Source organism: Capricornis sumatraensis, chromosome 18 (assembly GCF_032405125.1).
Source record: "Capricornis sumatraensis isolate serow.1 chromosome 18, serow.2, whole genome shotgun sequence".
Classification (NCBI taxonomy): domain Eukaryota; kingdom Metazoa; phylum Chordata; class Mammalia; order Artiodactyla; family Bovidae; genus Capricornis; species Capricornis sumatraensis.
In genome coordinates this window covers 39,536,994-39,564,664 of record NC_091086.1, presented here as the reverse complement: position 1 = coordinate 39,564,664, position 27,671 = coordinate 39,536,994, and the positions used below count along the sequence as shown (strand labels likewise).

The window sequence follows — 27,671 nt, the reverse complement described above, 5'->3', positions numbered from 1 at the left end:
CTACATTCCAAAGTAAGACCATTACACATACATTTTGGAATATTTGGCTAAGAAAGAGATAACTCTGTAAACCCTTGCTTACACTGGGCACATGAAAGATTTGAGAGAGATTAAAGTCATATCTGAGATTTGCAGACTGGGCACTCTAACCCAAGAATGCAAAGTAGATGCTACCTCCTATCCCCAAATCAAGAGAGAGGGGTCTCAAACGCAGCACCAGGATTTCTATATGAGCTTCTGCCCTGGCCTCTGATGTGCTCTTGAAAAAGTTATAGGTAACAGATGGGATGCCTAAAAATGAGACAAAATAAAATGACTACATGAGGGGCCTGGGCTTTCATGGTTTGTCAGTGGAAACCAGGAGTGTTTTGTATAGCTCCTATGTAATTCATGCTACAAAGAAGCCAGAATAGTGGCCTGACATCATTTCCCAGTGGAAACCCAGTGTGGCACCCCATTAAAGACAATAATGACCATGATAATCAAGCATGCTTAACCTTCACAAGTAAGTATCATTTGTGTGGTTTTTAAAAAATATTTATTTATTTGGCTGCATTGGGTCTTAGCTGTGGTGCACAGGCCATCTATCTGTAATGTGTGAGCTCCAGAGCTGTGGGCTCAGGAGTTGCTGCATAAGGCTCAGTTACCTGGGATCTTGGACCCCTGCTCAGGGATCAAACCCACATTCCTTACATTGAAAGCATGGGATCTTAACCACTGGACAACCAGAGAAGTCACTCATTTGTGCTTTATTGCAGCTTTAAGGGAAGGCATTGTCTTAAGCAGTTACTTACTTGGGTTGCTATTGGCATCACACTCATGAGACATGCTGCATGGTCCATGAAGAGTGCCTTTGGATGACTTCACATAGATATACTGAATACTATGGAAGCAGGAAACTTTAAGTATATGTCACATAGCCATGTGCTCAGACCACATGACTTTTATTGACACATTTAAATTGATTCTCAGTATGGCAGTGGAAGCAGAAAGATAGTGTTGAAAAATAAAAGGACAGAACAACTCATGATTCTGGTAATATTATGACACATTTTTAAAAGGACTGTCAGTATTTTTACAATCATGTTATTAATTATATTGTACTAAATCTATGGTGGAAGATACTAGATGCTCTTCCTTTTCAAAAACAAAGAATCTGAAAATAGGCTAAAGAAACCCAAGATCTTATTTTTTGAGAAAAGGGAAAAGGTTAGTGCAAAGAAACTCATCCATTGAATAAATCTCTGCTTATACTTCCATTGGAATAATTTTCAAAGTTGTGCTGACTATGCTGAAACTGTAGAATGAAAGCCTCCACCCACAACCTTCCTGCCCACTGGGTAACACCTATAGATGCTCTCACATGTGTTCGATGGGTCCAGGGAGAAGCAGATTTGCTTATATTCTGCATACCTTCTATAGGAGACAGATCCCTCCCAGGACTTAAGAACTACCAAAGTCGTTTGAATTCACACTCTGGCTGCAGGTGACAAAGGATCAAACAAGAAGGGAGACTTGTGGGCTCATGTCCAAGCATGGCTGCAGAGAAGTTGGCCTTAGATGGTACAGAACCAGAAACTCGAATACCACTGGGATGCCCCCTCCCTACAGCTCAATGTTTGTGTTTCCATTTCTTTCTCTCTAACTGAAGCTCAGTGTGTTGGGGGAGGGGGAGGTGGGTGTTGGTGCCAGACTCACATTCTTCTTATGGCTCAGTGAGCAGAGATGAATAAGAAAATTGGCTTCTCTCTCATCTTCAGTTTTCAACATAGGATAAATAACCTGAATCGTACATTTTGGGCCATACAGCCAGCCCTTATAAAATCACTCTGGACAAAGGAGAGTTACCAAAAGAGGCATATCTTTGGCTCAGCTCCTTGGACAGGGAGTGAGTCTGTTACAAGAGGGGCAACATAGATGCTGGTTAGACACCTGGGTAGGGCCACTTCAAAATGCAAGCAAAATCTACATATCACTGGAAAATTACTCATTACTAAAGAAATGTTGGACTTCCCTGGTGGTTCAGCGGTTAAGAATCTGCCTGCAATGCGAGAGATGTGGGTTTGATCCCTGGGTCTGGAAGATCTCCTGGAGAAGGGAATTGGCAATCCACTCCAGGATTCTTGCCTGCGAAGTCCCATGTACAAAGAAGCCTGGTGGGATACAGTCCATGGGGTTTCAAAAGAGTCAGACACGATTCAGCAACTAAATAGCAACAACAAAGGAATGTTAGATACATGCGAATAAATAATAACACATGGAAATCTGGGATAATTGATTTTTGTAGACAAATAAATGATGACTCTCACAAGAAGCAAAGTCAGAATTCATGTAGGTAAACATTTCACTTGTTCTTTCATGAAGGATAACATCTTTTCTTTGACAAGAGCAAAAGAAAAAACACTCACTTGATTAGAAGTGGTAAAGTGTGCTAACTTTATTATTGGCTATCACACCAATCTCTGTTGTATCATTCCCACATTGAAACCATTCCCAAATGAGAAAAAGGACAACCACACTAATCGACATCCATTTGGAATATTTATTGTAGTTCTTAATGCATTTCCTAACACCTATGACACTCTTTAATCAAGAATATAAAGTCATCTACTTAGAATTTGCCACTCAACATGAGGTGCTTTCTTAGAATCACAGAAGTAAGTTTACAAATACAGCAACCATCAATATCATGCATTTTCCAAACCATAACTCTAACACGGATGTAAATTATTCTCCAGACCATGAAAATTCTCTAGAAAGTCCATTTTACCAGTATTGGGAGAGGAAGCTTTCAAACACGCAGCCAGCCAGAAAGACCATTTTATATATGGAGTGTTCTTCTCCTCTCCTTCCTCTAAAATGATATAACTGTAGCTGTATCTGAAGAGAAAGTGAATTTAATGACAGCCATTAGCTAAAAACTTGCAAAAATGCCTATATCTGGTATGAGAGGAATGATATATTGCACTGTAACATGCCTACCTCTGTCCAGAGGACAGCAATCTGGCCTGTCTTCAGGTGCCTGGACTTTTCTCCAATTTGATACCCAGGACGCTTGGCAGACCCCCTGGGGAACTGTTTGATAACTGAGGATACCTCGGAGGAGAAGGTCCTTACAAAATCTAATCTACAATGTTTATTTTCTGAGGATGAAGTTCACTGCACTTCAAATCCTGGATTTGCTCATCGTTATTTTCCCTAGTTTGATAAAGCTGAATAAAAAGTATTTTGCTCAAGGAAGAAGCCTGGGCAGAAGAAAGAACACTGTTCTGTAGAAAAAGGCTTTCAATATTTAGAAACTTTCCCGAGAAGAAAAAAGAGACCCTGAAAAGAAAGAATTCTTAAAAAAAAACAAACAACAAAAAACTAAACCTCTCCTGTCATTGTTACTGCAGGTTCATGATAAATTACCCCACAGCTCCTCTTACCTTAAGAGGAGGTATTATACAAGAAGCCCACAATACCATAGAGAAAGACTTCTAAGGATCCTTCTGGATACACAGGAATACTGCACTGTTTGAAAATGAGAAAACTGACTAATCAGTTAGGTTTATAGCCGTCTTCCTAAAAAAAAAAAAACCAAAAACTGTCATCTTTGGCAAAGCACAGGTAGTTATTTGGTTTGTTTATAAAGGCAACTTCTTGGTTGGATGTCAGCACCAATAGACTCTACACCCTTCGGTCTCTCCCACAAACCCGGTTATTTCTCTCACAGAGATGTTCCTGTTTGCTTTCTTGGGCATTTATTTTAGTTACCAAAAGTGGGGAGGGAGAAGGGATGCACTAAGGTGTATCACAAAGTCAGAGGCTCCAAAAGAAAAGACAGAGAAGGCTAAAGGAAAAACCTAATCTTTAAGACAACATTTCTCCTAATTCAATCCACACAAATGTTATCTTTTAGAACTAGAACAATGCTGCCCTGGGTATACTCTGAGTGGAGTTCTTCTCCTCCCTCCTTTTTTTACTACATGTCATGATTTAGTTAGGAGGGAAAGTATACCAATGAAACTCTCCCTAAGGGCCCATCTTGGTACAAATTGTGCACAATTTAATGTATCTACCACAGAAGATGAAGATAAATCCAACTGTAAATATGACCTTCTCAGCACTTATAAAACAAATAAGCTAAACATATATATTTTTCCTTTTGGTTATTCATTAAAATGCCATAGCACGCTGGAGAGAACAAAATCTATATGGCTATAAAAGCAGTAAGATGCTAGAAGAAAACTAGACAAAAACTGTAAGATATACAATTATGATTACTGATGTCCTTCTAATAAACTCCTATGTGGTTAAAACGAAGAGCACAAGGCCTAGAACAATGGTTTACTACACATTTCAAGTTGAGATCTGCTGCATCGGTATGAGTTTTGGTGAAACCTGGTAAAAGAAAGAGAAAAAAAATTATGGACTTATGAAAAAAACTTCATGGTATAAAACATCTCTGCTTTGAGTTTCCAAAACTGAATGATGTAAGCAACAAGTAGTCTTGCCATAGACCCCACCTGGGGTTTCCTCATTATTTTCCCATCTGAGCCACTGAGAAAAAAACACTTTTATTCATTTACATTTTGCGTATCTGGTAGTTCTCAACCTTCTTGCATTATAGCTCTTAAAGATATTTAAGACTCGCAACCAGGAGGAGGTGGAGGACGAGCAGCAGGAGATGAACAAGGGTCCAGATGACCAAACTCTCCTCAATGGCCCCCTGAGCTCTGAGACTGATGAAACTTCACGCAGAACAGAGCCATGGAGCAAGCCACAAGTTTCAGAATCCTTAAAATAGGTCCAGTCAATTCACAATTTTGCCAAGAGATAATGCAGTCTTTGGATAACACACTTTTATCAGAAATTTCATAATCAGAGTGGAAATGATAAAAGGGCAGTAAAAAGATACCAGGTTATTATAAAAAGGAAGCAATGGCATTACAAATATTAAATATTAACTATGATTATGTTCAATGTACCAAATAGCAAATGAATTCCAAGGAGTCTTGAAGTAGAGAAATATGAGGGAAGATCTATATTTAATGCTAAAGCTGGTGGAGAAGGAAATCTAAACGTAAGTGTGTGTGTGTTAGTTGCTCAGTCATGTCCGACTCTTTGCGACCCCATGGACTATAGCCCACCAGGCTCCTCTGTCCATGGAATTCTCCAGGCAAGAAAACCAGAGTGGGCTGCCATGCCTTTCTCCAGGGATCTTCCCAACCCAGGGATCAAATTTGGGTCTCCCGCATTGTAGGCAGATTCTTTACCATCTGAGCTACCAGGGAAACCCTGGTGGTAAGTAGTCTGGCTTAATTTTGACAGATCTTTCAAGGTGTAATAGCAGGTAAATTTAATCTGGCAAATATCCATTAAGTCTTAGTTAACAGGCTACATGGAAAGCACAGTAAGGAATACTAAAATTTAGGTGATTTTTGAGCCCTTCATGGATGTGACAATTGAAGGGGATCTAATTTGTCTTCCAGAATAAACACTTAAAATTTTGTTAAATGAATGAATAAATGAGTAGATTAGATAAGCCTCAAAGAACTAGAAGAAAGGTCTAGTAGAGGTTAAGTCAGTAGTAAAAACAGAAGACAATTATTTGGCTATGATGAGGTTAAATATTGCTATTCATTTGTAAATTGTTTTCTTATTAAGTCTTCACAATGTCAAAAGTTAATGTCCCCTCTTCCATTTTTCTACCTAAAAATGCCATGACCAGAGTAAAAAAGATCAGAATGGCTTGGTACATATCTTAGGATAAATGAGAGCTCACTCAGACTTGCCAGCTCCAAGAACAGATATATAATAATAGACAAAATAAAAGATGTTAATATACAAAAGTCACAGATCTTCAATTCTACCAAAAAGAATGAAGATATATGGGCTCTGAGTATTTGGAGAGTGTGTCTCATAAACAATCGATTTTCTTTTTTTAAACCACAGAGCATCGGTAGAAATAATTTAATGAAATAAAACTCTTCTTTGGAAACAGGTCATTTTCGAATAGGTGCTTTATAGCATTGCCTTTAAAAGGACACTGGACACCTTGATTTTTTCAAACTAAACATCTGATCCTTATCCTTGTCATGTTGGCCCTATTTTGAGCTCTTAGTAACCTTTATAGCCTCAGCATGGAACTTGACTTTTAACAGAAAAGAAGATGAACCTTTAGGTACACTGACTTGGCCTGTCTATTTCTGTAAAGAGAAACAGCTACTAACCCACCATTATTCATTTGTTTTCTCACAGTCTCATCAACATGGTGAACCCATGTAAACTGAAGCAGATTATCCTGCCAAAGTGATCTACAGGCTAAGCATAGGACTACATGATTTATGAGCAGAGGATAAGCAAACAAGTTGTCTTCCTAGTCCACTGAAATCCAAAGAATATACTGTTTAATTCTGGTATAATACCAGTTCATAATAGACATTGAGAATACAAATTTATTCAACTTGGCAAAGAATGCCTGTAGCTGGCTTCTTTCAGATCCCCCTGCAAACATATCAATAGGCAGGATTCTTATTTGATTTGTTGCCACTGGTGGTTTAGGCGTATTCTTACCTACAGAAAAGACCAAGGCTCTTGGGAGTAGGAACTATACTAGTTTGTCCTGTTTTATTCATATTTCATAGCTTAATATGGGAGATACACTGGGTGTTTAATAAATAACCATGGACAGCTAATAACCTCTGAAAGTTTATTCTACTACATGATGTTCAACTATGGATTCAATTTATTTTTAAGTTTTTATTTAAAAAAAAAACAGAAAACTTAAAAAATAAAACAGTAATATTATAGTTCAAAAAGGCCCACAGATACATGTTGTAAAGAAAAACCTATCTTATGTAATTCAAGCATGAATCAGAAAAGAAAGAAATGAATATCCAATTGAACCAACTATTTATTAAAAAAGATACTTTGGAATATAATGGAATTCAAGTGGTAGGATGCCACCTTCCTTTTTTTTTTTTTGGCTGCACCACACAGCTTGCATGATTCTCAGTTCCCCTGATGAGGGACTGAACTTGGGCTGCAGCAGAATCCTAACCACTAGGCCACCAGGGAGCTCATTTCCTTTTTCTATTTGGCCCATGAAGTAGCTGGCAGTAACACACTGAGTGATATAAGTGTAGCCAGAAATAAATTTAACGTGTTCATTAGCTTATCACAGCTTTAATGTGAGAACTGTACAATATCACTTTGGCTCTTTGAAAATGAATTATTACTGACTACTTATTTGAGAGATTTTTTTCAAAATGTGAGTGCTCTAGAAAAAAAGTAAACCAGAGAACTCCTTAGTCATAAAAATGTTTGGAGCTAAAATTATTAAAAAAAAATAAAAAGCATTTTTGCACAGCATCACAGTCAAGCATTTGTAGGGCATGAACATGTGTGTATGGCTTTACCAACCAACAGTGCTGGTGTCAAGTATTTATTCCCCACTGCTCATGGGAAAGGACACTTATTAGTGTAATACTCTGGCCTCAAGTGTGTCCCCTAAGGATGATTTGGGCAGAGGAACTGGGGGTATGTGGAACACAGTCTGACCCTTCTTCCTCAGCCTTCTGTAGGGAGCATGTGCTATTTTGCTTTCAGCCACATGGAAAGAAGTTCAGTAGAAAAGGCTCTCCCCTGCGTGGAAGGCCTCATTTTTCAAGGCTGCCTATAACTGGGAGTGGAGGTCCCTCTCACTTCATGAGTTTGTAATTGGGAAAGTTTATATGGCTGTACATCTAAGCCATATTCTTCATCCTAGGCTTTATAACATGATATTTTAACCTCTGCTTGTCCAACTCATTTATCTCTCTCGATAGATTTGGAACTCAATCTCCAAGAAATACAGAGGAAAGTCCCTTTCTTTATAACAACTGCATTTTGAAGGACAGCAATCATATGGAACAAAACCTCTGTCCATTATGGTTGGCTTCTTTTGCTGTCAACCACTCCTGACCAGAATCTTATTTTAGAAGTGTGAGGAAGTTTCCTGAAATATAGTCAACATTTGCATTTCTTTTACAAAACGTCTACTGCTTTCTCTGGAGTTTCAGACGTAACATGACAGAGACTTTCCTACTAATTGAAAAGAAAATTCCTTTCTACTCACATTATGGTTACTATGAATTTTTTAAGAAGCTATTTCAAGTGATACCTAAAGGACACATTTCCCTTCACATTTTTTGTTTTTGTTAATTGTACTGTGACATACGGGAAAGTCTTCAGTTCAGTTCAGTACAGTCGCTCAGTCGTGTCCAACTCTTTGCGACCCCATGAATTGCAGCATGCCAGGCCTCCCTGTCCATCACCATCTCCCAGAGTTCATTCAGACTCACATCCATCGAGTCCGTGATGCCATCCAGCCATCTCATCCTGGGTCATCCCCTTCTCCTCCTGCCCCCAATCTCTCCCAGCATCAGAGTCTTTTCCAATGAGTTAACTCTTCACATGAGGTGTCCAAAGTACTGGAGCTTCAGCTTTAGCATCATTCCTTCCAAAGAAATCCCAGGGTTGATCTCCTTCAGAATGGACTGGTTGGATCTCCTTGCAGTCCAAGGGACCCTCAAGAGTCTTCTCCAACACCACAGTTCAAACGCATCAATTCTTCGGCACTCAGTCTTTTTCACAGTCCAACTCTCACAACCATATATGACCACAGTCACTTTTTTTTTAATGCTCAGATATTTCATTACCATTATTTTTAATACCCTGAAACCTCAATTTTGTCATGTCCTGTTATCTGATGTTGTCATATTTGTCTTTTTCTTTGAAATTCTCAGGATTTTCTCCATCAGCTCACATCCACATTATATATCCTTTGCCCAGTCCCTTACCCATATTCTTAGGTACATGGGATTTTTACCAACACATTTTCATATTTACTTTGATCGAGGTCTTTAGCTTTCTTTGGGCTAACTATTCCTTTCTAAAATGTTCACTTCTCAGTATACAGTGAAGGCTGAGTGGCCTTTGCCAAACAGAGATCTTGAGTAAGCTGTAAGTAAGCAGTCACATACAGTAAAATGCTATCTATGCTGTAATAATCATGAGATATCTTTTGAATTATTAAATAAAGAGATGCTATCCCAATGTACTTTATTATTAAATGTAGCTTGTTGAAGAAGTGAAGTGAAATCGCTCAGTCGTGTCTGACTCTTTGCAACCCCATGGACTGTAGCTTATCAGGCTCCTCCGTCCATGAGATTTTCCAGGCAAGAGTGCTGGAGTGGATTGCCATTTCCTTCTCCAGGGGATCTTCCCAACCCAGGAATTGAACCCGGGTCTCCTGCACTGCAGGCAGATGCTTTACCATCTGAGGCACCAGGGAAGCCCTGATAACCCAGCTATTAAACAGAACTTATGAATAATAACACTTTAGTCTCTAGTCTTACAGAGAATTTGATACATGTGGCTTCATCTGTCAGGGTCTAAAGAGATGCCATTGATCATTAGATCCTCAAAATCCAGTTGAGATGGCTTAGCTGATACTACTAGACTTTTTCATTTTCAGAGCAATGTTGACATAAAAATTAACACTTCAACAGCCTCATTTGGAGGAAACAAAATTATACATCAATACCAAAAGAGGAGGAGGGTTGCTACTGCGATTAGAGAGATGCCACAGAGATATTTTTCAATGTATCAAGACATGGAAACTAGCACTTAAAAAACAAAGCAATAACAGTAAAAATCCATCTTTTTCATTCTTGATTTACCTACATGACTTAAAAAGAAAAAAAAACTGATAACAATGAGGATCTTCTTTTACAATTCTCTTCTGTAGCAGAGATTTGAACACTCTATAGAGTGTCTCAAAAATGTCATCTGCTGAAGAAGAGGTTAACTTATCCACAGAGGGAAAAAATATAAAGAATAGCTAATTAAGGAAGAAAAACTGTTTGCTTTCATCACTGGAGTAAGGAATTCTAAATAGTTAAACTATAAACAAATCCCATTTGTTACCCACTGAGGTCACTGAAAAGTTAATTAAAGATGAGCTTTTCATGTAAGGAATTGTTGGAAGACTTCTTTTTTTTGAAAGGAAATTCAAAGAAGGTTAATAGACAAAGACCTTCACACAGTATCAGAAACAGTTTTATGTGGATCATGAATTATGCAGAACAATTGTGTTTACAGATGTTTGTTAAGCACTAATAGGTACCAACCAATCATGTAGTACCTCAGGAAGAAATGTATGAAATACATGCATGATTTATCAAGTAAGTTCCTTGGTTGCTCATATGGTAGAGAATCTGGCTGCAATGTGGGTCAGGTTGATCCTCACTGGGTCAGGAAGACCCCTAGAGAAGGAAAAGGCAACCCACTTCAGTATTCTTGCCTAGAAAATTCGGCAGACAAAGAAGCCTGATGGGCTACAGTCCACAGGGTGGCAAAGAGTCAGACATGACTGAGCGACTAACAGTTCGTTAAATTACTTTCTCCAGGATGGGTACCTGCAATATTTCTTCTCATTATAAATATATTTCATTTTAACATGTTCTTAAAAAGGTACGTGAGAAGAAAAGTCTATTTCTTCATTTTTCAGACACATTTCACCTTTACTTTCAATTAACTCCAAAGGGACTGAACTCTCTGCCCAATCCCATCAGTTTGGTGACTGGTGATTCACAAATAAGCTCTTATATTAAAAGGCCATTATTTATATTATCAGGCCCGAGCTGGCCTCAGTAGTAAAGAATCCACCGGCCAATGCAGGAGGGACAGGTTCACAGGTTTGATCCCTGGGTTGGGAAGATCACCTGGAGAAGGAAATGGCTACCGACTTCAGTATTCTTGCCTGAAGAATTCCATGGACATAAGAGCCTGGCGGGCTACAGTCCATGGGATCGCAAAGAATTGGACACAACTGAGTGACCCCGTGGACTTTATTCTCTGTTTAAGAAAAGGATCTGGAGATTTCTTAGCGGATACTCCTGATGTTCTAATATGCTTTGTAAGTCAGAGTTTTAAAGCACACAGTTTTTCTTCAAATACAGGAATCATCTATTTAGTGATTATCAATCCAGTGGTGTTAAAAGCTCAACATTCTAAGATCGCCCATAGATGGAATGATCAGGCAAAGAAGTTAATCAGAGAGAAAATCAAATTCCACACATACATTTCAAAATAAGGAAGAATCATTTGTCTGTGTGTGGCTCACATTTTTTAGTTAATTAAGTCTGGCTGTGCCCAATACATAACCCAGGAACAGAGGACTGCAAGGAATGTTACAGCAAATAGCTTAGAGCTCAAGCTCAACCTGCTGTTTGCAGCAGCTCCTGGTGGTTCCTCCCCCTCCTGCTTCTGATCCCTGAGCCAACCCCGTCCCCTGAGTCAGAGCCTGTTCCTGCTCCCACCTGCTCTCACTGGAGGCACCCATCCTTCCACTTCTGTTCCCGCAAAGGTCAACTCCAAAAATGATCACAAATTAATGGTTCATGTCCCATAAATACCCATTAATCAGGCTCGGGGTACAGGACAAGTGGCTGGATTTGTTCATAGAAACACTTACTGTGAAATCACACCCAGTGCTCTTTTTTATGTCATCCACTGTCAGGCCTTCCCAGAGTTCAATGAGAGTCAGACCCTTCTTGTTGTCCACATCAAACACAGCCTGTCAAAATCAAGAAAATGACAATGACTATTCCTATCACTGTAATTATTCTATAGCACCAAACAGAAATAACCTCACAAGTTTTTTAAGGACAGAAAAGACCCAGGGTAAAAGACTGAAAATCAGCAATGAAAACATGTCAACTGTAACTACTATATTTTGGTGAGAATAAACGCCAATGTCTTAATTGGCAATTAGTTGGGGAGTGCTGTTGATGCCAGAAAATAAATGAATGCTCACTATTAATGGCATTTGCCACTATTATAACCAGTTTTTTTTTTTTTAACTACTTTCCTTTCATTAGATCTAACACTTTTTGGTCAAAATTTAATTTGGCAATTAATGATCTGAAAAAAAGGAGGAAGAAAAGCAAGGAGGGAGGAGAAATTTAGAAGGTGAAAGTACAGGGATGATGGGGGAAAGTTGACTGATGCTTCTCAGTAAATTACCGGAAACAAAAGCAGGCAGTCTGAAGTAGCTAGGAGTTAATTGTAAAGGGACAGTTCGCCCTGAAAGACAACTCCCTCCCCCAGGTAAATATTAAAGCTTTCCCTTAAGTCCTGTGAAAACACACAAATCTGAAAGCATAGAGACTCTCCCTCTGGTATGGAAATCAAATGAAGATGCTTACGTTTAGGACAAGCATGAGAAGGCTCACCTCACCCTAAACACTGCATTTCAACATTCTGATTGGTTATACCAGGTGATGGTGGTGCCAATTGGTATAGCTTGACCCAAGCAGGTAGATTCAACCAGCTGTGTCTGATACAGAACACATGTGGTCACTCTTGGTAATGCAACAAATTGAGTAGAAGGGACCCACAAAGTCACGCAATAAAATCTTCCACACAAGAATTCTTCAAAGCATCCTTCTGAGATGGTCTCTGGGGCTTTGTTTAGAAACTTCCAGTGGTAGAAGGCTCACTTTCTAAGGCAGATTACCTACCAATGGGAAGCTCTAACTGCAAGAAGCGAAACTGCTTCCCTAAACATTCACTCATGGACTCTACAGTAAGTTGTCCTCCCATGCACTGGAATTGTTCCCTCTTCCAGTTTTCAAGGTCAGTCTTCCAGACTTAAATTTTATGCTTCCCAGACCTCTCCTCTCCTCTGGAATTACCTTAAATTCAACTATTATTTGCAGCCTTAGAATCTTTATTTTCATCTAGCTTGGAAGTCCATCCCAAATTGACATTTTTAAACACACTCCTGGAGGCTATTAAAAAGACACAGTACTGTGTACTCCAATATAAAATAGAAAATTTTAAAATAATAAAAAAGAAGACACAACAATATGTAGCAGAAAGAATCCTGGCTTTCAAGATGAACTGGAATTCCAGCTCAGCTGACAATAGCTATGTAATCTTCATTGAACCTGTCTTCACATCTGTAGATGTATGTCCAACAAACCTACTCCCCAAGATTGTTATACAGGACAAATATAACAACAAACCTACTCTGAGCAGCTGGCCTCATGCCTGAGACATAGCAAGGACACCACAGAGGCATATTCTTTCTCCCACATGTGTGTATGTGTGTGAACACAAATTAAAGCCTCCAGATGATTATCTGTCTCCAGATAACTGATATTTCTCCTCAGGAGCAAAACATTAAGGGAACTAGTGATATTTGCTTTGTTTGATGAATACATAGACCCCTGATTGGTTTTACTGGAAAAGATGATTTAAACTTGGGATGATATATTTCAGCAAACTTTTCTGTTTCCACATTTTTGTGTTCCTAAAGAAACTTTTTTCAGCTGAAATACGTTTTGAGGGGGAAGAAATTATCAGTGAGGAATGTCCATATGAGGCAGTAGGTTATTCAATTTCAAAATGACAATTACAATTTTTTTTAATTGGCAACTTTTTATTTGCAGAAAATGTGTCTGGAGCATCATTCATACTATATTCTTTCCCTTGTATTATGAACAACCACAAATTTATCAAAATGGAACAAATAAGAGGAAAAGAGCCTTATTGTGTATAACTGTGGTATTATGAGTATAAGGCTTCGGTGATCAAGAAGATAAACTCTGTGGCAAATGACACTGCTTTTAAAAACCTTTTATTAACATCTTTATCAATCCCTAATTAGCTCTCAAGGTCATATATTAGAAAACTAAGCATTATGAATTTTTTAAAAAATGAGAAACCTACTTTTGAAATATTGAGGGAGATTCCCCACTTAGTCATATAAAGTGTAAACAAAAACTTGATAAAAGACAGACACTAAAATCTAAAAGCTACAACCAACTGTTCAGCTACCAAGAATAATATTTCAATTACTTTGTTTTACAAATGAATAATTTTATTATTTTTTTACCACCATAACAGGCTGCATTATGGATAAAGCAATTAGTCACAGCCCAAGTGCTGTGGAGGAAGGCATCTATCATCCCATCATTCTAGCAACACAAAACCAAGAAAGCAGAGTTGTAATATCTCTGAAGCCTCTTTCAAATGGCAGGCAACTAATGGAACTTTCCTTAAGAGCTGAAAATGGAATTCTAGTCCCACATCTGCTCTGGCAGAGTGGTCACAGTCATTAAACTTAATAGCAAGGCAGCATTTATTAAGCATCTACTATGTATAGAGCACAGGGGAAATAACCTACCTACTCCATTCTCTGAGGCACCCAAAGTGCCACCCCTAGCTCCCTTTATCTACACAACGCCACCTATAGGTTAGGTTCCAGTTACCCCGTCAGCTAATGAGTTCACACGTTCTTTCAAACAGTGACTTCTCTGAGCTCCAGATACCCATCTCTACTTGTTTATCAGAAATCTCAGACTGGCTACTTTGCATGTCACCTTACTCAGGAGTATCAAGTTGAGTATGTTCAAACAAAACCTATTTTTTCGCTGCCTCCCCTTGCTACTCCCTTTCTCTTCCTGAAGAGCAAGGCTTCATTAAAGATAAAGAGGTAAACCATGACTCTAGCCAGAAAACTCAGGAATCACCTCTGCCTTAGCGACTATGCCCCGTTCATCACCAAGTTAGGCTGAGTCCATCTCCTAAATCTTTCTGAAATCTCTCTTTGGGTCTTGCAGTTCAGGACCTTGATATTTCTGACCAAGATACCTGAAGGGGGTCTCATGGCTTCTCCCCCTATTCTATGTAAAAACCACATGGCTCTTTACAAAATGCAAATCTAATCAATGGTGTCCCCAACTATTAAAAATCATGAAAGTGAAAATGAAAAATTTGATCAGTTGTGTCCAACTCTTTGTGACCCCATGGACTATACAGTCCATGGAATTCTCCAGGCCAGAATACTGGAGTAGATAGCCTCTTCCTTCTCCAGGGGATCTTCCAAACCCGGGGATGGAACCCAGGTCTCCCACATTGCAGGCGGATTCTTTATCAGCTGAGCCACAAGGGCAAAGTCCATTAAAAATCATGAAGGGCTCCCAACTGCCTTCTATATAAAACCCAAATTTATTAACAATATATTCACATTCCTTCATAATTCAGCCCCTCACTGGCTTTTCACCTTCAGCCTTCAAAATCCCTGGCTATACCCTCACTCCATGCTGTCCCATGCTCCACACTGTCCCACATGCAAGTCCGTGAGTAAGCTGTGTTTCAATACCTCTGTGACTCTGCCTATTTTCTTCCTTTTGCCTAGAAGGGCCTCTTTGGTCTTATTTTCACTTATAAAAACTCATATTTGTTTTTCAAGACTCATCACTCAATCTATTAATTTTCTCATCAAGGAATGTATGGTATTTATTCAACAGGCATTCACTGTGTACAGGTCAAGCATTATGCTCAGTGTTGATAAACAGTAATGAGGGAGACAGGCAGAGCTCAGAGGTTATTTCAATACAGTGCTAAGTTAGGGTGGAGTCCTAAGATTCAGGGAAGCAATGACAAGACTTGGGGACAGATAGGGAAGGTTTGCCAGAAGAATAAATAGCTGAGACATAAAACATGAGCAGGAATTAGCCAGATGGCTAGGGTGGGACGAGCATGCCAGGGAGAGAGACAGGATGTGCAAAGTCCCAGAAGAACATGGTGTGTGTTGGAGGGGAAGGTGCAAGTGATGCCACATAGTTCATAGGATTTAGGATGGTAGAGGTGGGGAGAATGTTAAGGCAAAAAGAGAGCAACAGACTGGAGGAGAAAAGATTCAAATTGTGAAATGCCTTGCAGTTAAGAGCTTATATTTGATGGGAATTCTCTGGTGGTCCAGTGGTTAGGACTCAGCTCTCACTGCCGAGAGTTGTTCTATTGTCACTGAGACCCTCAGTCCTGTCCAACCATTTGCGACCTCATGGACTGTAGCCTGCTATGCGTCTCTGTCCATGGGATTCCCCAGGGAAAGATACTGGAGTGGGTTTCCACTTTCTTCTCCAGGGGATCTTCCTGACCCAGGAATCAAACCCATGTCTCCTGTGTTGGCAGGCGGATTCTTTACTGCTGAGACTACTAGGGCCTGGGTTCAATCCCTGGTGTTGGGGAACTAAGATCATAAAAGCTGTGTGGTGTGGCCAAAAAAAAGAGAGAGAGAGAAAGAGAGAAAAACTTGTATCTGATACCACTTAGAAGCTTTCCTGAGACTCTCTTGAGCTGCTATGCAGCCTTCCTCTGTGTTCCCAACTCAGCATCCGACCTGGCACATCTCTCCTGTGCACTTCACTGCATGCATCACTCTAACTGCTGGCACCTCTGGATGCTGGATGTCAGCTCCCCCTGAATGTGCTCCTGGGCGGCAGACTGTCCTCCTTTCTGAGCCCACTGTTGGCAATAGCCTGCCTCAGACAAGGAGCTCAGAAATACTTATGAAATGAAAGGATGTACAAAACAATAGTGCAGATGGAGAGAAAGCGTAGAAAGCTTTTTTAAATGGCAGTAAAGTTGAATAACATATAAGTAATCTCATGAGAAAATGCAGGCATGTAATCAGTAGTTCCCAAGCTTTTTTGGTGCCAGGGACTAGTTCAGTGGAAGACAATTTTTCCACAGACTGGGGGTAGCAGGTGGGATCGTTCAGGTGGTAATGTGAAAGCCAAGGAGCGATGGGAAGAAGCAGATGAAGCTTTGGTTGCTCATCTTAACGCTCACCTCTGGCCGCGCCAGCCAGGTTTAAGATGGGTGCCCGGCGGGCTAGGGGCCCCTATATTAGATGGTAAGTGCCAAAATGAATGGTGGGCCACTCTGAGGGTGAAATTGTGAGTACTAAGTTATCTGAAACCTCTTCATGATGAAGCTGAAAGTTATATTAAAAGATGGGTAGAATTTGGGGAGGCAGAGTTGAATGGGAGTCATTCCACATGAAAGCCCTAAACTGGTAAGAACAAGGCAAGGGCGCACATGAAAGGGGGCCAGGGAGAAGAGGAAGATCGGGGGTAAAATGCGGCTGGGATTGCCCTTAGAAGCTGTACCGCATTACTTTATTAAAGAAAACAGGAGCAAGGGCTGTTTTGTCTTTGATTTCAAAGTAATGGATTCTTTTCAACAAGTCCTGTCCATGATTGTGGAGGAATTTAAGAAATGATAAGACTTGGAATAAATAGTAGGTTAAATTTGTGCCCTTTTATCTGCTTGTTCTTCTCTACATGTCATCTTTATGGATATAAACGGCCCTAGGGGCAGGCACCATTTTAGGACAAAACTCTCCTTAAAATGTGGCTTCTGAAAAGTATTATAAGCCTTCTGCTTCAAAAGGCTGCTTTAGGGTGCCTCAAACCACAACTGAATGAGGGTTCTAAACCAGACTGATGCCAAAAGGAATAGCACCATTATGAAAAAACAAATAAACAAACAATCTCTTGATCTAGACAATTCTGTTCTGTGGTTCATCAAAATACTGAATCAAAACAATGGAAATGACACCCTCCTGGCTCACTTACGAGAACAATGTCATTCCAGCATCACAGGTTCAAGTCTGGGTCGGAAAGGAACTACAGCACCTGCAGTGATGCTGCTCTCTCAGTTTCAATTTACAAGTAACAATTTTCTATCAAAGAAGATAATATCTAGAGGCCCTCTAAAACACAGGTGTGTTCTGAAGTCCACTTTATGCAAGAACCAAAGAACAGATTTTTCTGGTTCACTGTGGGAGCCATACTGCAATTTGTACCTAAATGGTTAAAACCTAATTTTTACTCAGTTTCCTAAAATGAGATCCAACAATGTGTCCTTGTGATTCAGGAAATCAAAGGAGACAGAAATGATAAATATATTCTTAACTTTGTATAGATCATCTATTGTATTAGTCATAAGGCTCAACAGAACTTTTCTTTGATTGTATCACACTGTCAAAGTTACCAAGGGGAGGAGTTCAATTTTGTGTGTATGTATACTTCCAGAGAAGTTCACTTAAGAATTATGCATCCAGAAACATTAAATTGATGAATCTTCCTACTCAGTCTACCCACAGATTAAATTAATCCCAAGACTATCAATGTAATACACTTTTAGAAAGAAACAAAAAGTTCTAAAATGCTTATACATTTTTTTAAAAACGTAGCAGGCACTAAAGGAAATAGAAAGGCACTTTACCTTTTCAGTAATGATACGGTTGACACACTGCTTTCCTGTTAGAGGTAATGTACATTTCTCCATGATTTTATGTGCATTTCCCTGTTTTAAAAAACATCAAAAAGAGTAGTTAGGGGCTGATTCTTATTTAGAATTGGTATAAGATAGGACAAAAGGAATTATCAGAGAAATTGTCTCCTAAGTACAGGCTGTTTCAAAACCTTGCGCTATCATGCTTTCACCTTTCTAGAGGCAGCTTGTGTTCCTGCAGTAATTTAAGAAGAAATACAAATGAGTAGCCAAAGGCATAACTGGTTTAATTGGGAAACAGCCAGCCACAGATTTGATCTCTCAAGTCTCCACCCTTAGATCTCCCAAGAAAGGGTCTCCTTGACAAATGAGTTATTTTTTTACCAAGGGTAGGGGGCATACATAGGATGCGAAGCATATTATACATTCCTTCAAGTTTTATTTTTATTTGTTGAAAAAGTAATATATTCACAGAAAACAGCAGTTCTGGACTCCCCTCTGTATCCTTAGACATACTCTGAACAGGAAATCAATTTCAACTTTATTTAGCATTTTTCTATATACTTTTATACATTTTCTTCTCACCTCTGCATTTTAAAATTTTTTATTTTATAACAAATTTTACTTTACTATCTACTATGGCTTACTACAGGATATTAAATATAGTTTTCCATGCTATATGACAGGACCTTGTTGTTTATCCACCCTATATACAATAGCTTGCATCTACTAGACCCAAACTCCCAATTCCTGCCCACCTGCTTTCACAAGTCTGTTTCTTTTTCTTTTTATTTTTTGGCTGAGCAACATGGCTTGTGGGACTTTAGTTTTCCAAAAAGGGATTAAACCTGAGCCCTAAGCAGTGAAAATGCTGAGTCCTAACCACCAGACTGCCAGAGAATCCCTTACAGGAATTCTGTTCTCTTTGTCTGTGAGGCTGTTTCTGTTTCATAGGTAAGTTCATTGTGTTGTATCTTAGATACCACATGTAGGTGATATCATAGGTATTTTTCTTTCCCTGTCTGACTTACTTCACTCAGTATGATCTCTAGACTCATCCATGTAGTTACAGATGGCATCATTTTATTCTTTTTTATGGCTGAGTAGTACTCTAGTGTATATATATTAATTAATGTGGATATTATTTGATATGTAATATTATATACATGTGTGTGTGTATATATATATACATATATCTTCTTTATCCATTCGTCAATGGACATGTAGGTTTCCATTTCTTGGCTATTTTAAGTAGTGTTGCTATGAACGTAGGCGTGCCTGTATCTTTTAAAATTAGAATTTTGTCCAGATATACGCCCAAGGATGGGACTGCTAACTCACAGGACAACTCTATTTTTAGTTTTCTGAGGAACCTTCATACTGTTTTCCACAGTGGCTGTACCAATTTACATTCCCACCAAAAGTGTAAGAGGGTTCCCTTTTCTCCACACCCTCTGCAGCATTTAGCATTTGTAAACTTTTTAATGATGGCCATTCTGACTGGAATGAGGTGGTACCTCAACGTAGTTTGATTTGCATTTCTCTAATAACTAGTAATGTTGAGCATCTTTTCATGTGCTTATTGGCCATTTGTATGTCTTCTTCGGAGAAATATCTATTTAGGTCTTCTGCCCATTTTTTCACTGGGTTGTCTGGTTTTTTTGTTAGTGAGTTGTATGAGCTGTTTGTGTATTTTGGAAATTAAGACCGTGTTGGTTCCATTTTTTCAAATATTTCCTCCCAGCTTGTAGATCATCTTTTCATTTTACGGTTTCCTTTGCTGTGCAAAAGCTTATAAATTTGGTTAGGTTCCATTTGTTTATCTTTGCTTTTATTTCTATTGCCTTGAGAGACTGCTCTAAAAAAATATTGCCATAATTTATGTTAGAGAATGTTTTGTCTATGTTCTCTTTTAGTTTTATGTTGTCATGTCTTATATTTAAGTCTTTAAGCCATTTTGAGTTTATTTCTGTGTATGGTGTTAGGTAGTGTTTTAATTTCATTCTTTTACATGTAGCTGTCCAGTTTCTCCACAACTTATCGAAGAGACAGTTTTTTCTCTATTGTATATTCTTGCCTCCTTTGTTGAAGATTAATTGACCAAAGGTGTGTGATTTTATTTCTGGGCTCTGTATTCTGTTCCACTGAAACTCTGCATTTTTAAATACTATGTTGACCAAGCTATTTATGTTTTAATTAATCAGCTTTAGGTATTATCTATTAACTTCTTACAGGGGCACAAGAAGACTTTCCTCTCCTGCAAACCTCCATGCTTCATTATCTTCAGTTCACCCAGCGTAGCTATGTCACAATTCGTACATAACTCAATAGTCAGAATTTACACCATGCTGGTGAAATGATTGTAAAATGGCTCACTGATGCCCCAGGCAGTGTGGAAAACCATGATTATATTCACTTTCTTATATAGCTATTTGCCTTTCCTGGAATATATCTGGGCCTCTATCTGCTCACTGGTAAAATGTGTGTGCTGGTCTATAGTCATTTTTTTTTTTTTTCAAAGTTTCCTTCAGCTATACTACCTTTTCTTCAAATATGAAGGAGGGATTGAGATGGGAAGCAGGTTTCCAACCATCAGCCCCTTTCTGCCATTCCCTACTCCCCCAACCCCGCGCAGTACAGAGCTGACCGATGGGGCCCGTCTCTGCCGCACAGTTGAAACATTAGCTCTGATGATCTGATCTTCAGATCGTTTTCTTCTGATTATGATGAAGCTCCTTTCTAAGGGTCAAGCGCCAGAAGCCTAAATTACTATTTCCCTTGAGGCTGAAGGCTAATTTGTCACATTTTAGATCCTCTGTTTTAAATGGCAAAAATGCTCCTACTGCTTCCATTTTGGGTCTAAAAGCACCACACATGATGCCATCATCATCTTTAGCCATCTCCAAGTTTACCTTCTCAATTATGCACCACTGTCTGGCTTATGTCTCTCTCAAAACTGCTACCATACCAAGTATGATCAGAAGCAAAGGATTTCAAATAACTGGGCTTAAGATTTTGCTCCTTCTGATAACATGTCAATGAACCAACATACGAGCAATTAAGAGGCTTTAGTATACTTAATCCAGTGTTCGGCACAAAAGATATTCAGTGTTTTTTGAATGAATGAATGGGGAAAAAAGGGGAATTCCATTGGGAATCTTGGGTGAATCTCAAAAAATGACAAACTGTATTACTTTAATTTAGTCAAAATTAGTGCTAAATATATATAGAGAGAGTGGATAGACATTACACTTTTAACAAAAAACTGTATCTTTCTAGACTTTACTGTGTAAGAAAATGTATCGCTGTAGAAATAAAACCTCTTTTCTGCTTCATTTTTAATGATCTATTTTCATTCTCAGATTTCAAAGAAAGCTTGCACGTGTGACAGACGCTTAAAGAGCTGAAATTAATGATGAATGTTCGAACTTCTATAGTTGTCAGGACTCCATGCACGTCATATAACTCAAATAAGACATGTCACAGTGAATTCCAGGTCTGCGTGTGAACAAAGTGAACAATCTGTGGGCCTCCAAGGAACGTTTTCTGTGGGGAGCTCTTACTTAGTTCCCGTTATTTGAGCAAGATCTACATCTGGTGTGAAAGCAGCCACTTGGGTTCCAATGAACAACCAACTCTGGTTTCAGAGAACTTCAACTACCAGAATTAACTGTGCCCTACCAAGACAGAGGGCCTTCCCCGGTAGCTCAGCTGGTAAGGTATCTGCCTGCAATGCAGGAGACCTCGGTTCAATTCCTGGGTTGGAAGATCCCCTGGAGAAGGGATAGGCTACCCACTCCAGTATTCCTGGGCTTCCCTAGTGGCTCAGACAGTAAAGAATCCACCTGTGATGCAGGAGACCTGGGTTCAATCTCTGGCTTTGGAAGATCCCCTGGAGGAGGCCATGGCAACCTATGCCAGTATTCTTGCCTGAAGAATCCCCATGGATAGATGAGCCTGGCAGGCTACAGTCCATGGAGCCAAAAAGAGATGGACATGACTGAACAATTAAGCACAGCACAGCATATCACCAAGACATACCTTTCAAAAATCATTTTCCATGTAAACAGTACAGCTCAGTGATTCAGAGCAGAGTCAAAGGACCTGAGTGTAAAGCCTCACTCCACTCCACACTAGCCGGGCAAGGATCCTGTGTCTATGCTTATCCATCTGCTATACCTCAGGGGTGACTGTGAGTGTCCAGCACTTACCAAGTGCTCAATAACCTTGAACTGTTTACATAACGTATACTGAACATTTCCACAATCTACTAGGGAATTCTTTAGGCTTTCTTGGTGGCTCAGATGGTAAAGAATCTGCCTGCAATGCAGGAGACCCAGGTTTGATCCCTGGGTGGGGAAGATCCCCCAGAGAAGGCAACGGCAACCCACTCCAGTATTCTTGCCTAAAGAATCGTATGGACAGAGGAACCTGACAGGCTACATGGGGACCTACATGGACACAGTCCATGGGGTCACAAAGAGTCCTACACAACTTAGCAACTAAACCACCAGGGAATTTTTCAGAGAAGTCTTAGGTTTCTCAATGAAGTTGAACACAGAATTACACAGAAAATGGCCTAAACAGACTTCCTGAGACCCACGGAACCAATGAAACTGCAACCCATATTTGGGAGCAAACCATATGGCTGGCCTAGGATGGTAGCACCAACAGTATTCTTGCAGTGAGAACAAGGTATTTAGATGACTCCATTCACACTGAGCTTCAAGACATAACACAGATCAAGGAAAAAGAGAAAATGAGATGCAGAAGGATTAAAGAATGTCACAGTTTCAATATTCAACAATAGGTTAGCTATGAAGCCAAGATATGACTAACTCTCACTTGAGCACTCTATTCTAACCGTGCCAGGCTGAGCCTTACAGTGTGCTACGATTCACAAAGCAGGAACAATCGCTAGGTTTTTAGCAGTAAAAAATAAATCCCCCAAAAGAGATGCAGTGTAGTGGGGTAGCAAAGAACCCTTTATTAGGAGTCCAAAGACAGGGTGTTTCATTTTAGCGCTTTCATTTAATTGTCATTTGGTCCTTTAAATTCTTTGTGCTGTTGTTTTCTTTTCAACTGCCGAGTCTTCTTCCTTACTGATCACAGCAGGAAGGAATGTTCTGAAAGAGCAGTAAAGTGAGAGGGGTTGAATCTACTTGTGAATTTTTAGGGTGAGTGGTGTCTTGTTCATCTCCATCAATCTGCTCCTTTCTTTCTCCACGAAGAAATGTCAGAAAAGGTAGATGACCAGACACCAAGTGAAGCATCAAAAAAGCTCTGACTGGTCCTCAAGGCTTCTGATTTTTATATATATTTCCTTCTTTGCTAACTTCATCATAACCTTGGTGAACATTTAAATCTCTTTCCTCTACCTGCTTTCCAGCTTTTCTCTTCCCCACTACATCACTTACAGACCTCCTACAAAATTTAGGAAACCACCATTTTCTTTTTATCCAACTGAATACTTTCTATAACTTGCTTCATGGTGATGTCTCTTTAATTCTTTAGATAATCTGTGTGCAATTTTGCTAAATTCTTCAGTATAAATAATTCTGGTTAAATGATAATAAACCCCTTGTCATCATTACAAGCTTCATGTTATCCCAATAAACTTATTCCCAGATAACAAGTTCTCTATTTTACAGTGATTTTTGCATTCCATGTCAACACTCATCTGAGGCAACAGAGCATTCATGTAAGACTTTGATTTACATAAAACCCCATTTCATGCCCATCTTTTCTGTTAAGTGTTTCTTAAATGTGCCCCAATATTATTTCTTCTTTCATGTGTCTTTTTTGGGAAAGCCCTGTGATCAAGTACAAATAAGGCAAAGTCTAGAAGGTGGTTGCTCCTTAAGGGAACAAGTCTTCAAGGGTGTGTTCATGCCACCTGAAACACACTCCATGTACCCCTTCACCCCACATTTGAATGGCAACACCAGCCCCACTCTTCGTGACTTGGCTCTGGTGTCATCTACCCTGGAGAAACCATCTCCAACATCCCCTGTAGAGTGCCCCTACCCCCAGTGTCCAAGGGACATTCCCAGTCTGCACTGCTTAGGCACTCCTGTGTTTGCTCTCCACAGATGTAACTGTTGCCTTCTCTTTACCCACCACTGGACTCTGAGCTCCCTGGATGCTGAAACAATTTATCTCTGTATCTTCAGCAATGAGTAGAGTACGAGACAAACCACAGTGAACAATAAATGCTGTCTGACTATTACAATTCTGATCCAAGGACTCTAGCAGCATTAGAGTGGTAAAATATCGTGTGGCTGAGTGTCTGTGGTCTACTGGAGGCTGCTTTAGTCCTAGGAAATGTACTTCTACCTCCTGAGCGTCTCTGAGCTCACTAGGAGAAATAAAGCTCACAGAAGTGTGCAAAGGAACTTAGGGGAGATAGACAGAGGCATGAGCAAAGGGAGAAGAAAAGACACCTCAAGACTTACTATAGAGAACGCCCTTGGGGTCCACTGGTTAGGACTTCACATTTTCACTGCCCTGGCCTGGGTTCAATCCCTGGTCAGGAAACTAATATCTCACAAGATATGTGGCAAAGCCAAAAAAAAAAAAAAAAAAAGGACTGCATTATGAAGCATACAAAAGTGGAAGACAGAAACTGAGTGAATTATACTTATTCTACTTCTTCTGCCTGCTCTCTCCTAAACCTGCAACGTTTACATTCATCTGCTGAAAAGCAAGGCTAAAAGGCCGACTCTGCCAAAGGAATACTCCATACTTTGTCTGGTGGCAAAACAAAACCAAGGACAGGTCTCTCTTACAGCATGCCAAAATATCATGGAAGAAACCTGAGTGTCACTGCCCTCACCCCTTCCTTCTATACAGACACACACAAGCACACACAGAACAGACATAAAAAACTGGGGAACACTCTATTACAAAACCCACGGCTGTCAAATCACTGTGATGATTGGTATGGTACCTAGAAGAGAAACATGTGACTTGCTAAAGAAAGAAAATCAAGGTACACAGAATAAAAGGACAGGATGATGATCATATTACTCACACTGAGTTTATCCTCATGGGATATTTTTAGCCTTTACATAGCACCTATTTGGTCAGGATGCCAACAATCCACATAGGACTTCAGTGGAAAGACTCAGCTAGCTCTGAAGTGGAGAGCAATTGCTATTACAAATGGTTTTTACAAGTGGATATAATAACAGTTTGTAGTTACACAGGCACATTCTCAGGGGAAGACCAGCCAAATGAGACAATAGATACAGCAAGTCATTTCCCTGAAAGTAGTCTTTAGGGCTTTGAGACCTTAGAATAGAAGGCCTTTTTTCTTCAATATAATACAAAGGTCTTTATCATGGCTTTTTATTTTCTCTCCAAAGACTGCATCCTATGGTCTCTAGACGAAGGATGGCAGAGTCCAGGACTGAGCAGAAATTGTTTTCTCTTTCCATCCCTGAACTGTTAGCTTTCCATCCCTGAAGTGTTAGCTTTCCTATCAAAAACTATGGATACTCAAGATCACAGGACTTAATGTTATTCATTAAATTCTATAAGACATTTTAAAGGGCTTTATTGGTTGCTGGGTTGTGTTCTGCTATTTTCTTCCATTATAACATTTTTTTTTGCAGGCATGTCCATCATTAAAGGACAAATAAAAAAGACAAAACCATGTGAGGATTTCTATTTTTAATGGTGAATATTGTTTTTTTTTCCCAAACAAGCCTAGCCAAGAAGTTTCATTAACAAATTATAAAACAGAGACAAGCTCTTATGAATGAAAAAAATTAAACCAAATGAAACTGTTAATTATGAATTATCCTCACAAAAGAATACTTTATCTTGAGATATTTTTCAATGTTATTGAAAAGTATCTCAAGGATGTATCTGAGAAGGCATTTTTAAAAAAAAACTCTTTCATATTTGTGGCTTTTGGTAATATATTTGATCCAAATTAAAAAGGATGAATAAATCTCATCTATACTTTGTATAATTCCTCTGCACAAAAAAAAAAAGAAAGCAAAGACTAGGTAAAACAGTATTCAAGATTTCCATATGACACCTTTCCTATCATATATGAAATGGACTTAGTAAAAGTATTATTTACAAAGATTTATTCTCAACTTCATGACAAAAAAGACAAATGAACTTATATATGAAACAGAATCCGAGACCTAGAGAACAAACTTCTAATTGGGGGGAAAGGTGGGGAGGATAGACAGATGGGAGGTTGGAATTGACCTATACACACTGCCATATTTAAAACATAAAATCAACAAGAAGCTACTGTATAGTTCAGGGAACTTGGCTCAATATTCTATAATAACCTAAATGGGAAAAGAACTTGAAAAAGAATAGATATATGTATATGTATAACTGAATCACTTTCCTGTGCCCTTGAAACTAATACAACATTGTTAATCAACTATACCCCAATATAAAAGTTAAAAAATAAGTTACATTATATTTAAAAAGCAAAGACAAAGTAAAACAGTATTCAACATTTTGATATGACTGCTTTGCTATCAGATACGGATTAGACTTAATAAAAATATTATTCACAAAGATTTATCCTCATCTTCGTAACAATATAATTATGACTCTTTTTATCCTTTAGAATCCAAGCCTCCTACTGTAATAAAAATAAAACCTAAGCCTGTTTCAGAAATAGAGCTCTCATTTATGTTCTCAAAAATAAGTACTGGAGCTTTGCCTGTTTCCAATAAATGACAACTATGACTGAATTTCTTTGCTTTTGTGCTCTGAGAGTTATACCCTTAGGAACACATTTCCAGTACACAATACTGAGAACAAAACTTTCCTTTATATTGTTAGTGATGATGGTAGTTGCCAGACAGAAAAGTTTAGTAACAGAAAAGGGAGGCAGGATATATAGGTTCTCAGCTTGCGTCTGGTCTTAATTTTCTACTTGACCTTTATCAGAATGTTTAATCTCCATGAAATTTGGTTGGATTATCTTCAGAAGGAAAACAGTTAAGACTTACCTCAAAAGAGTGTTATAATGATAAAATAGAGGCAGTTTATGAACATGTAACTGCTTGGAAAAAGTTAAAACTGGTCAGGTATGTTCAAATTAATGAATTCAACAATTACTGATTCCTACTATGCACTGGGCTTGATTCTCCTCAGCTGTTGTGATAGAAAGAGCCCCTGCCCTCATGGAACTCACATTCTAGTGCAGAAAGGAGATGAATAATCATCAGAAGAGGGGGGAATTTCACTTTGTGTAATAGTCAGGGGAAGCTGCTCTGGTATTCTCAAGAGAGATCTGACTGAACTGAGGAGGCGAGCCATGCAGATACCTGAGGAAGAGCTTTCCAGGTACAGAGAGCAACAAGCGCAGAGGCCCCGAGGCAGAGGGTGTTTGGAATGTTCCAGAAACTTACAGGAATAGAGTCTGGCTAGAGCTCAGTCCACTGGAGAAGGAAATGGCAAATCATTTCAGTATTCTTGCCTTGAGAACCCCATGAACGGTATGAAAAGGCAAAATGATAGGATACTGAAAGAGGAACTCCCCAGGTCAGCAGGTGCCCAATATGCTA

At 39.2% G+C, this 27,671-nt stretch overlaps 1 protein-coding gene across 2 annotated transcripts in view; it reads right to left on the bottom strand.

Annotated features, from left to right (window-relative positions):
• Positions 1 to 2,575: 2,575 nt before the first annotated feature.
• OXCT1 (3-oxoacid CoA-transferase 1) overlaps positions 2,576 to 27,671 on the bottom strand; it is a 164,221-nt gene continuing 139,125 nt past the window's right edge. For both annotated transcript variants that reach the window (XM_068990464.1, XM_068990463.1), the window contains 3 exons: positions 18,115 to 18,195; positions 11,504 to 11,605; positions 2,576 to 4,383 (listed from right to left, as the gene is read on the bottom strand). In XM_068990464.1, the coding sequence (XP_068846565.1) occupies positions 4,342 to 4,383; positions 11,504 to 11,605; positions 18,115 to 18,195 (225 nt within the window). In that variant the 3' untranslated portion in view covers positions 2,576 to 4,341. The remainder of the gene's footprint in view (positions 4,384 to 11,503; positions 11,606 to 18,114; positions 18,196 to 27,671) is intronic.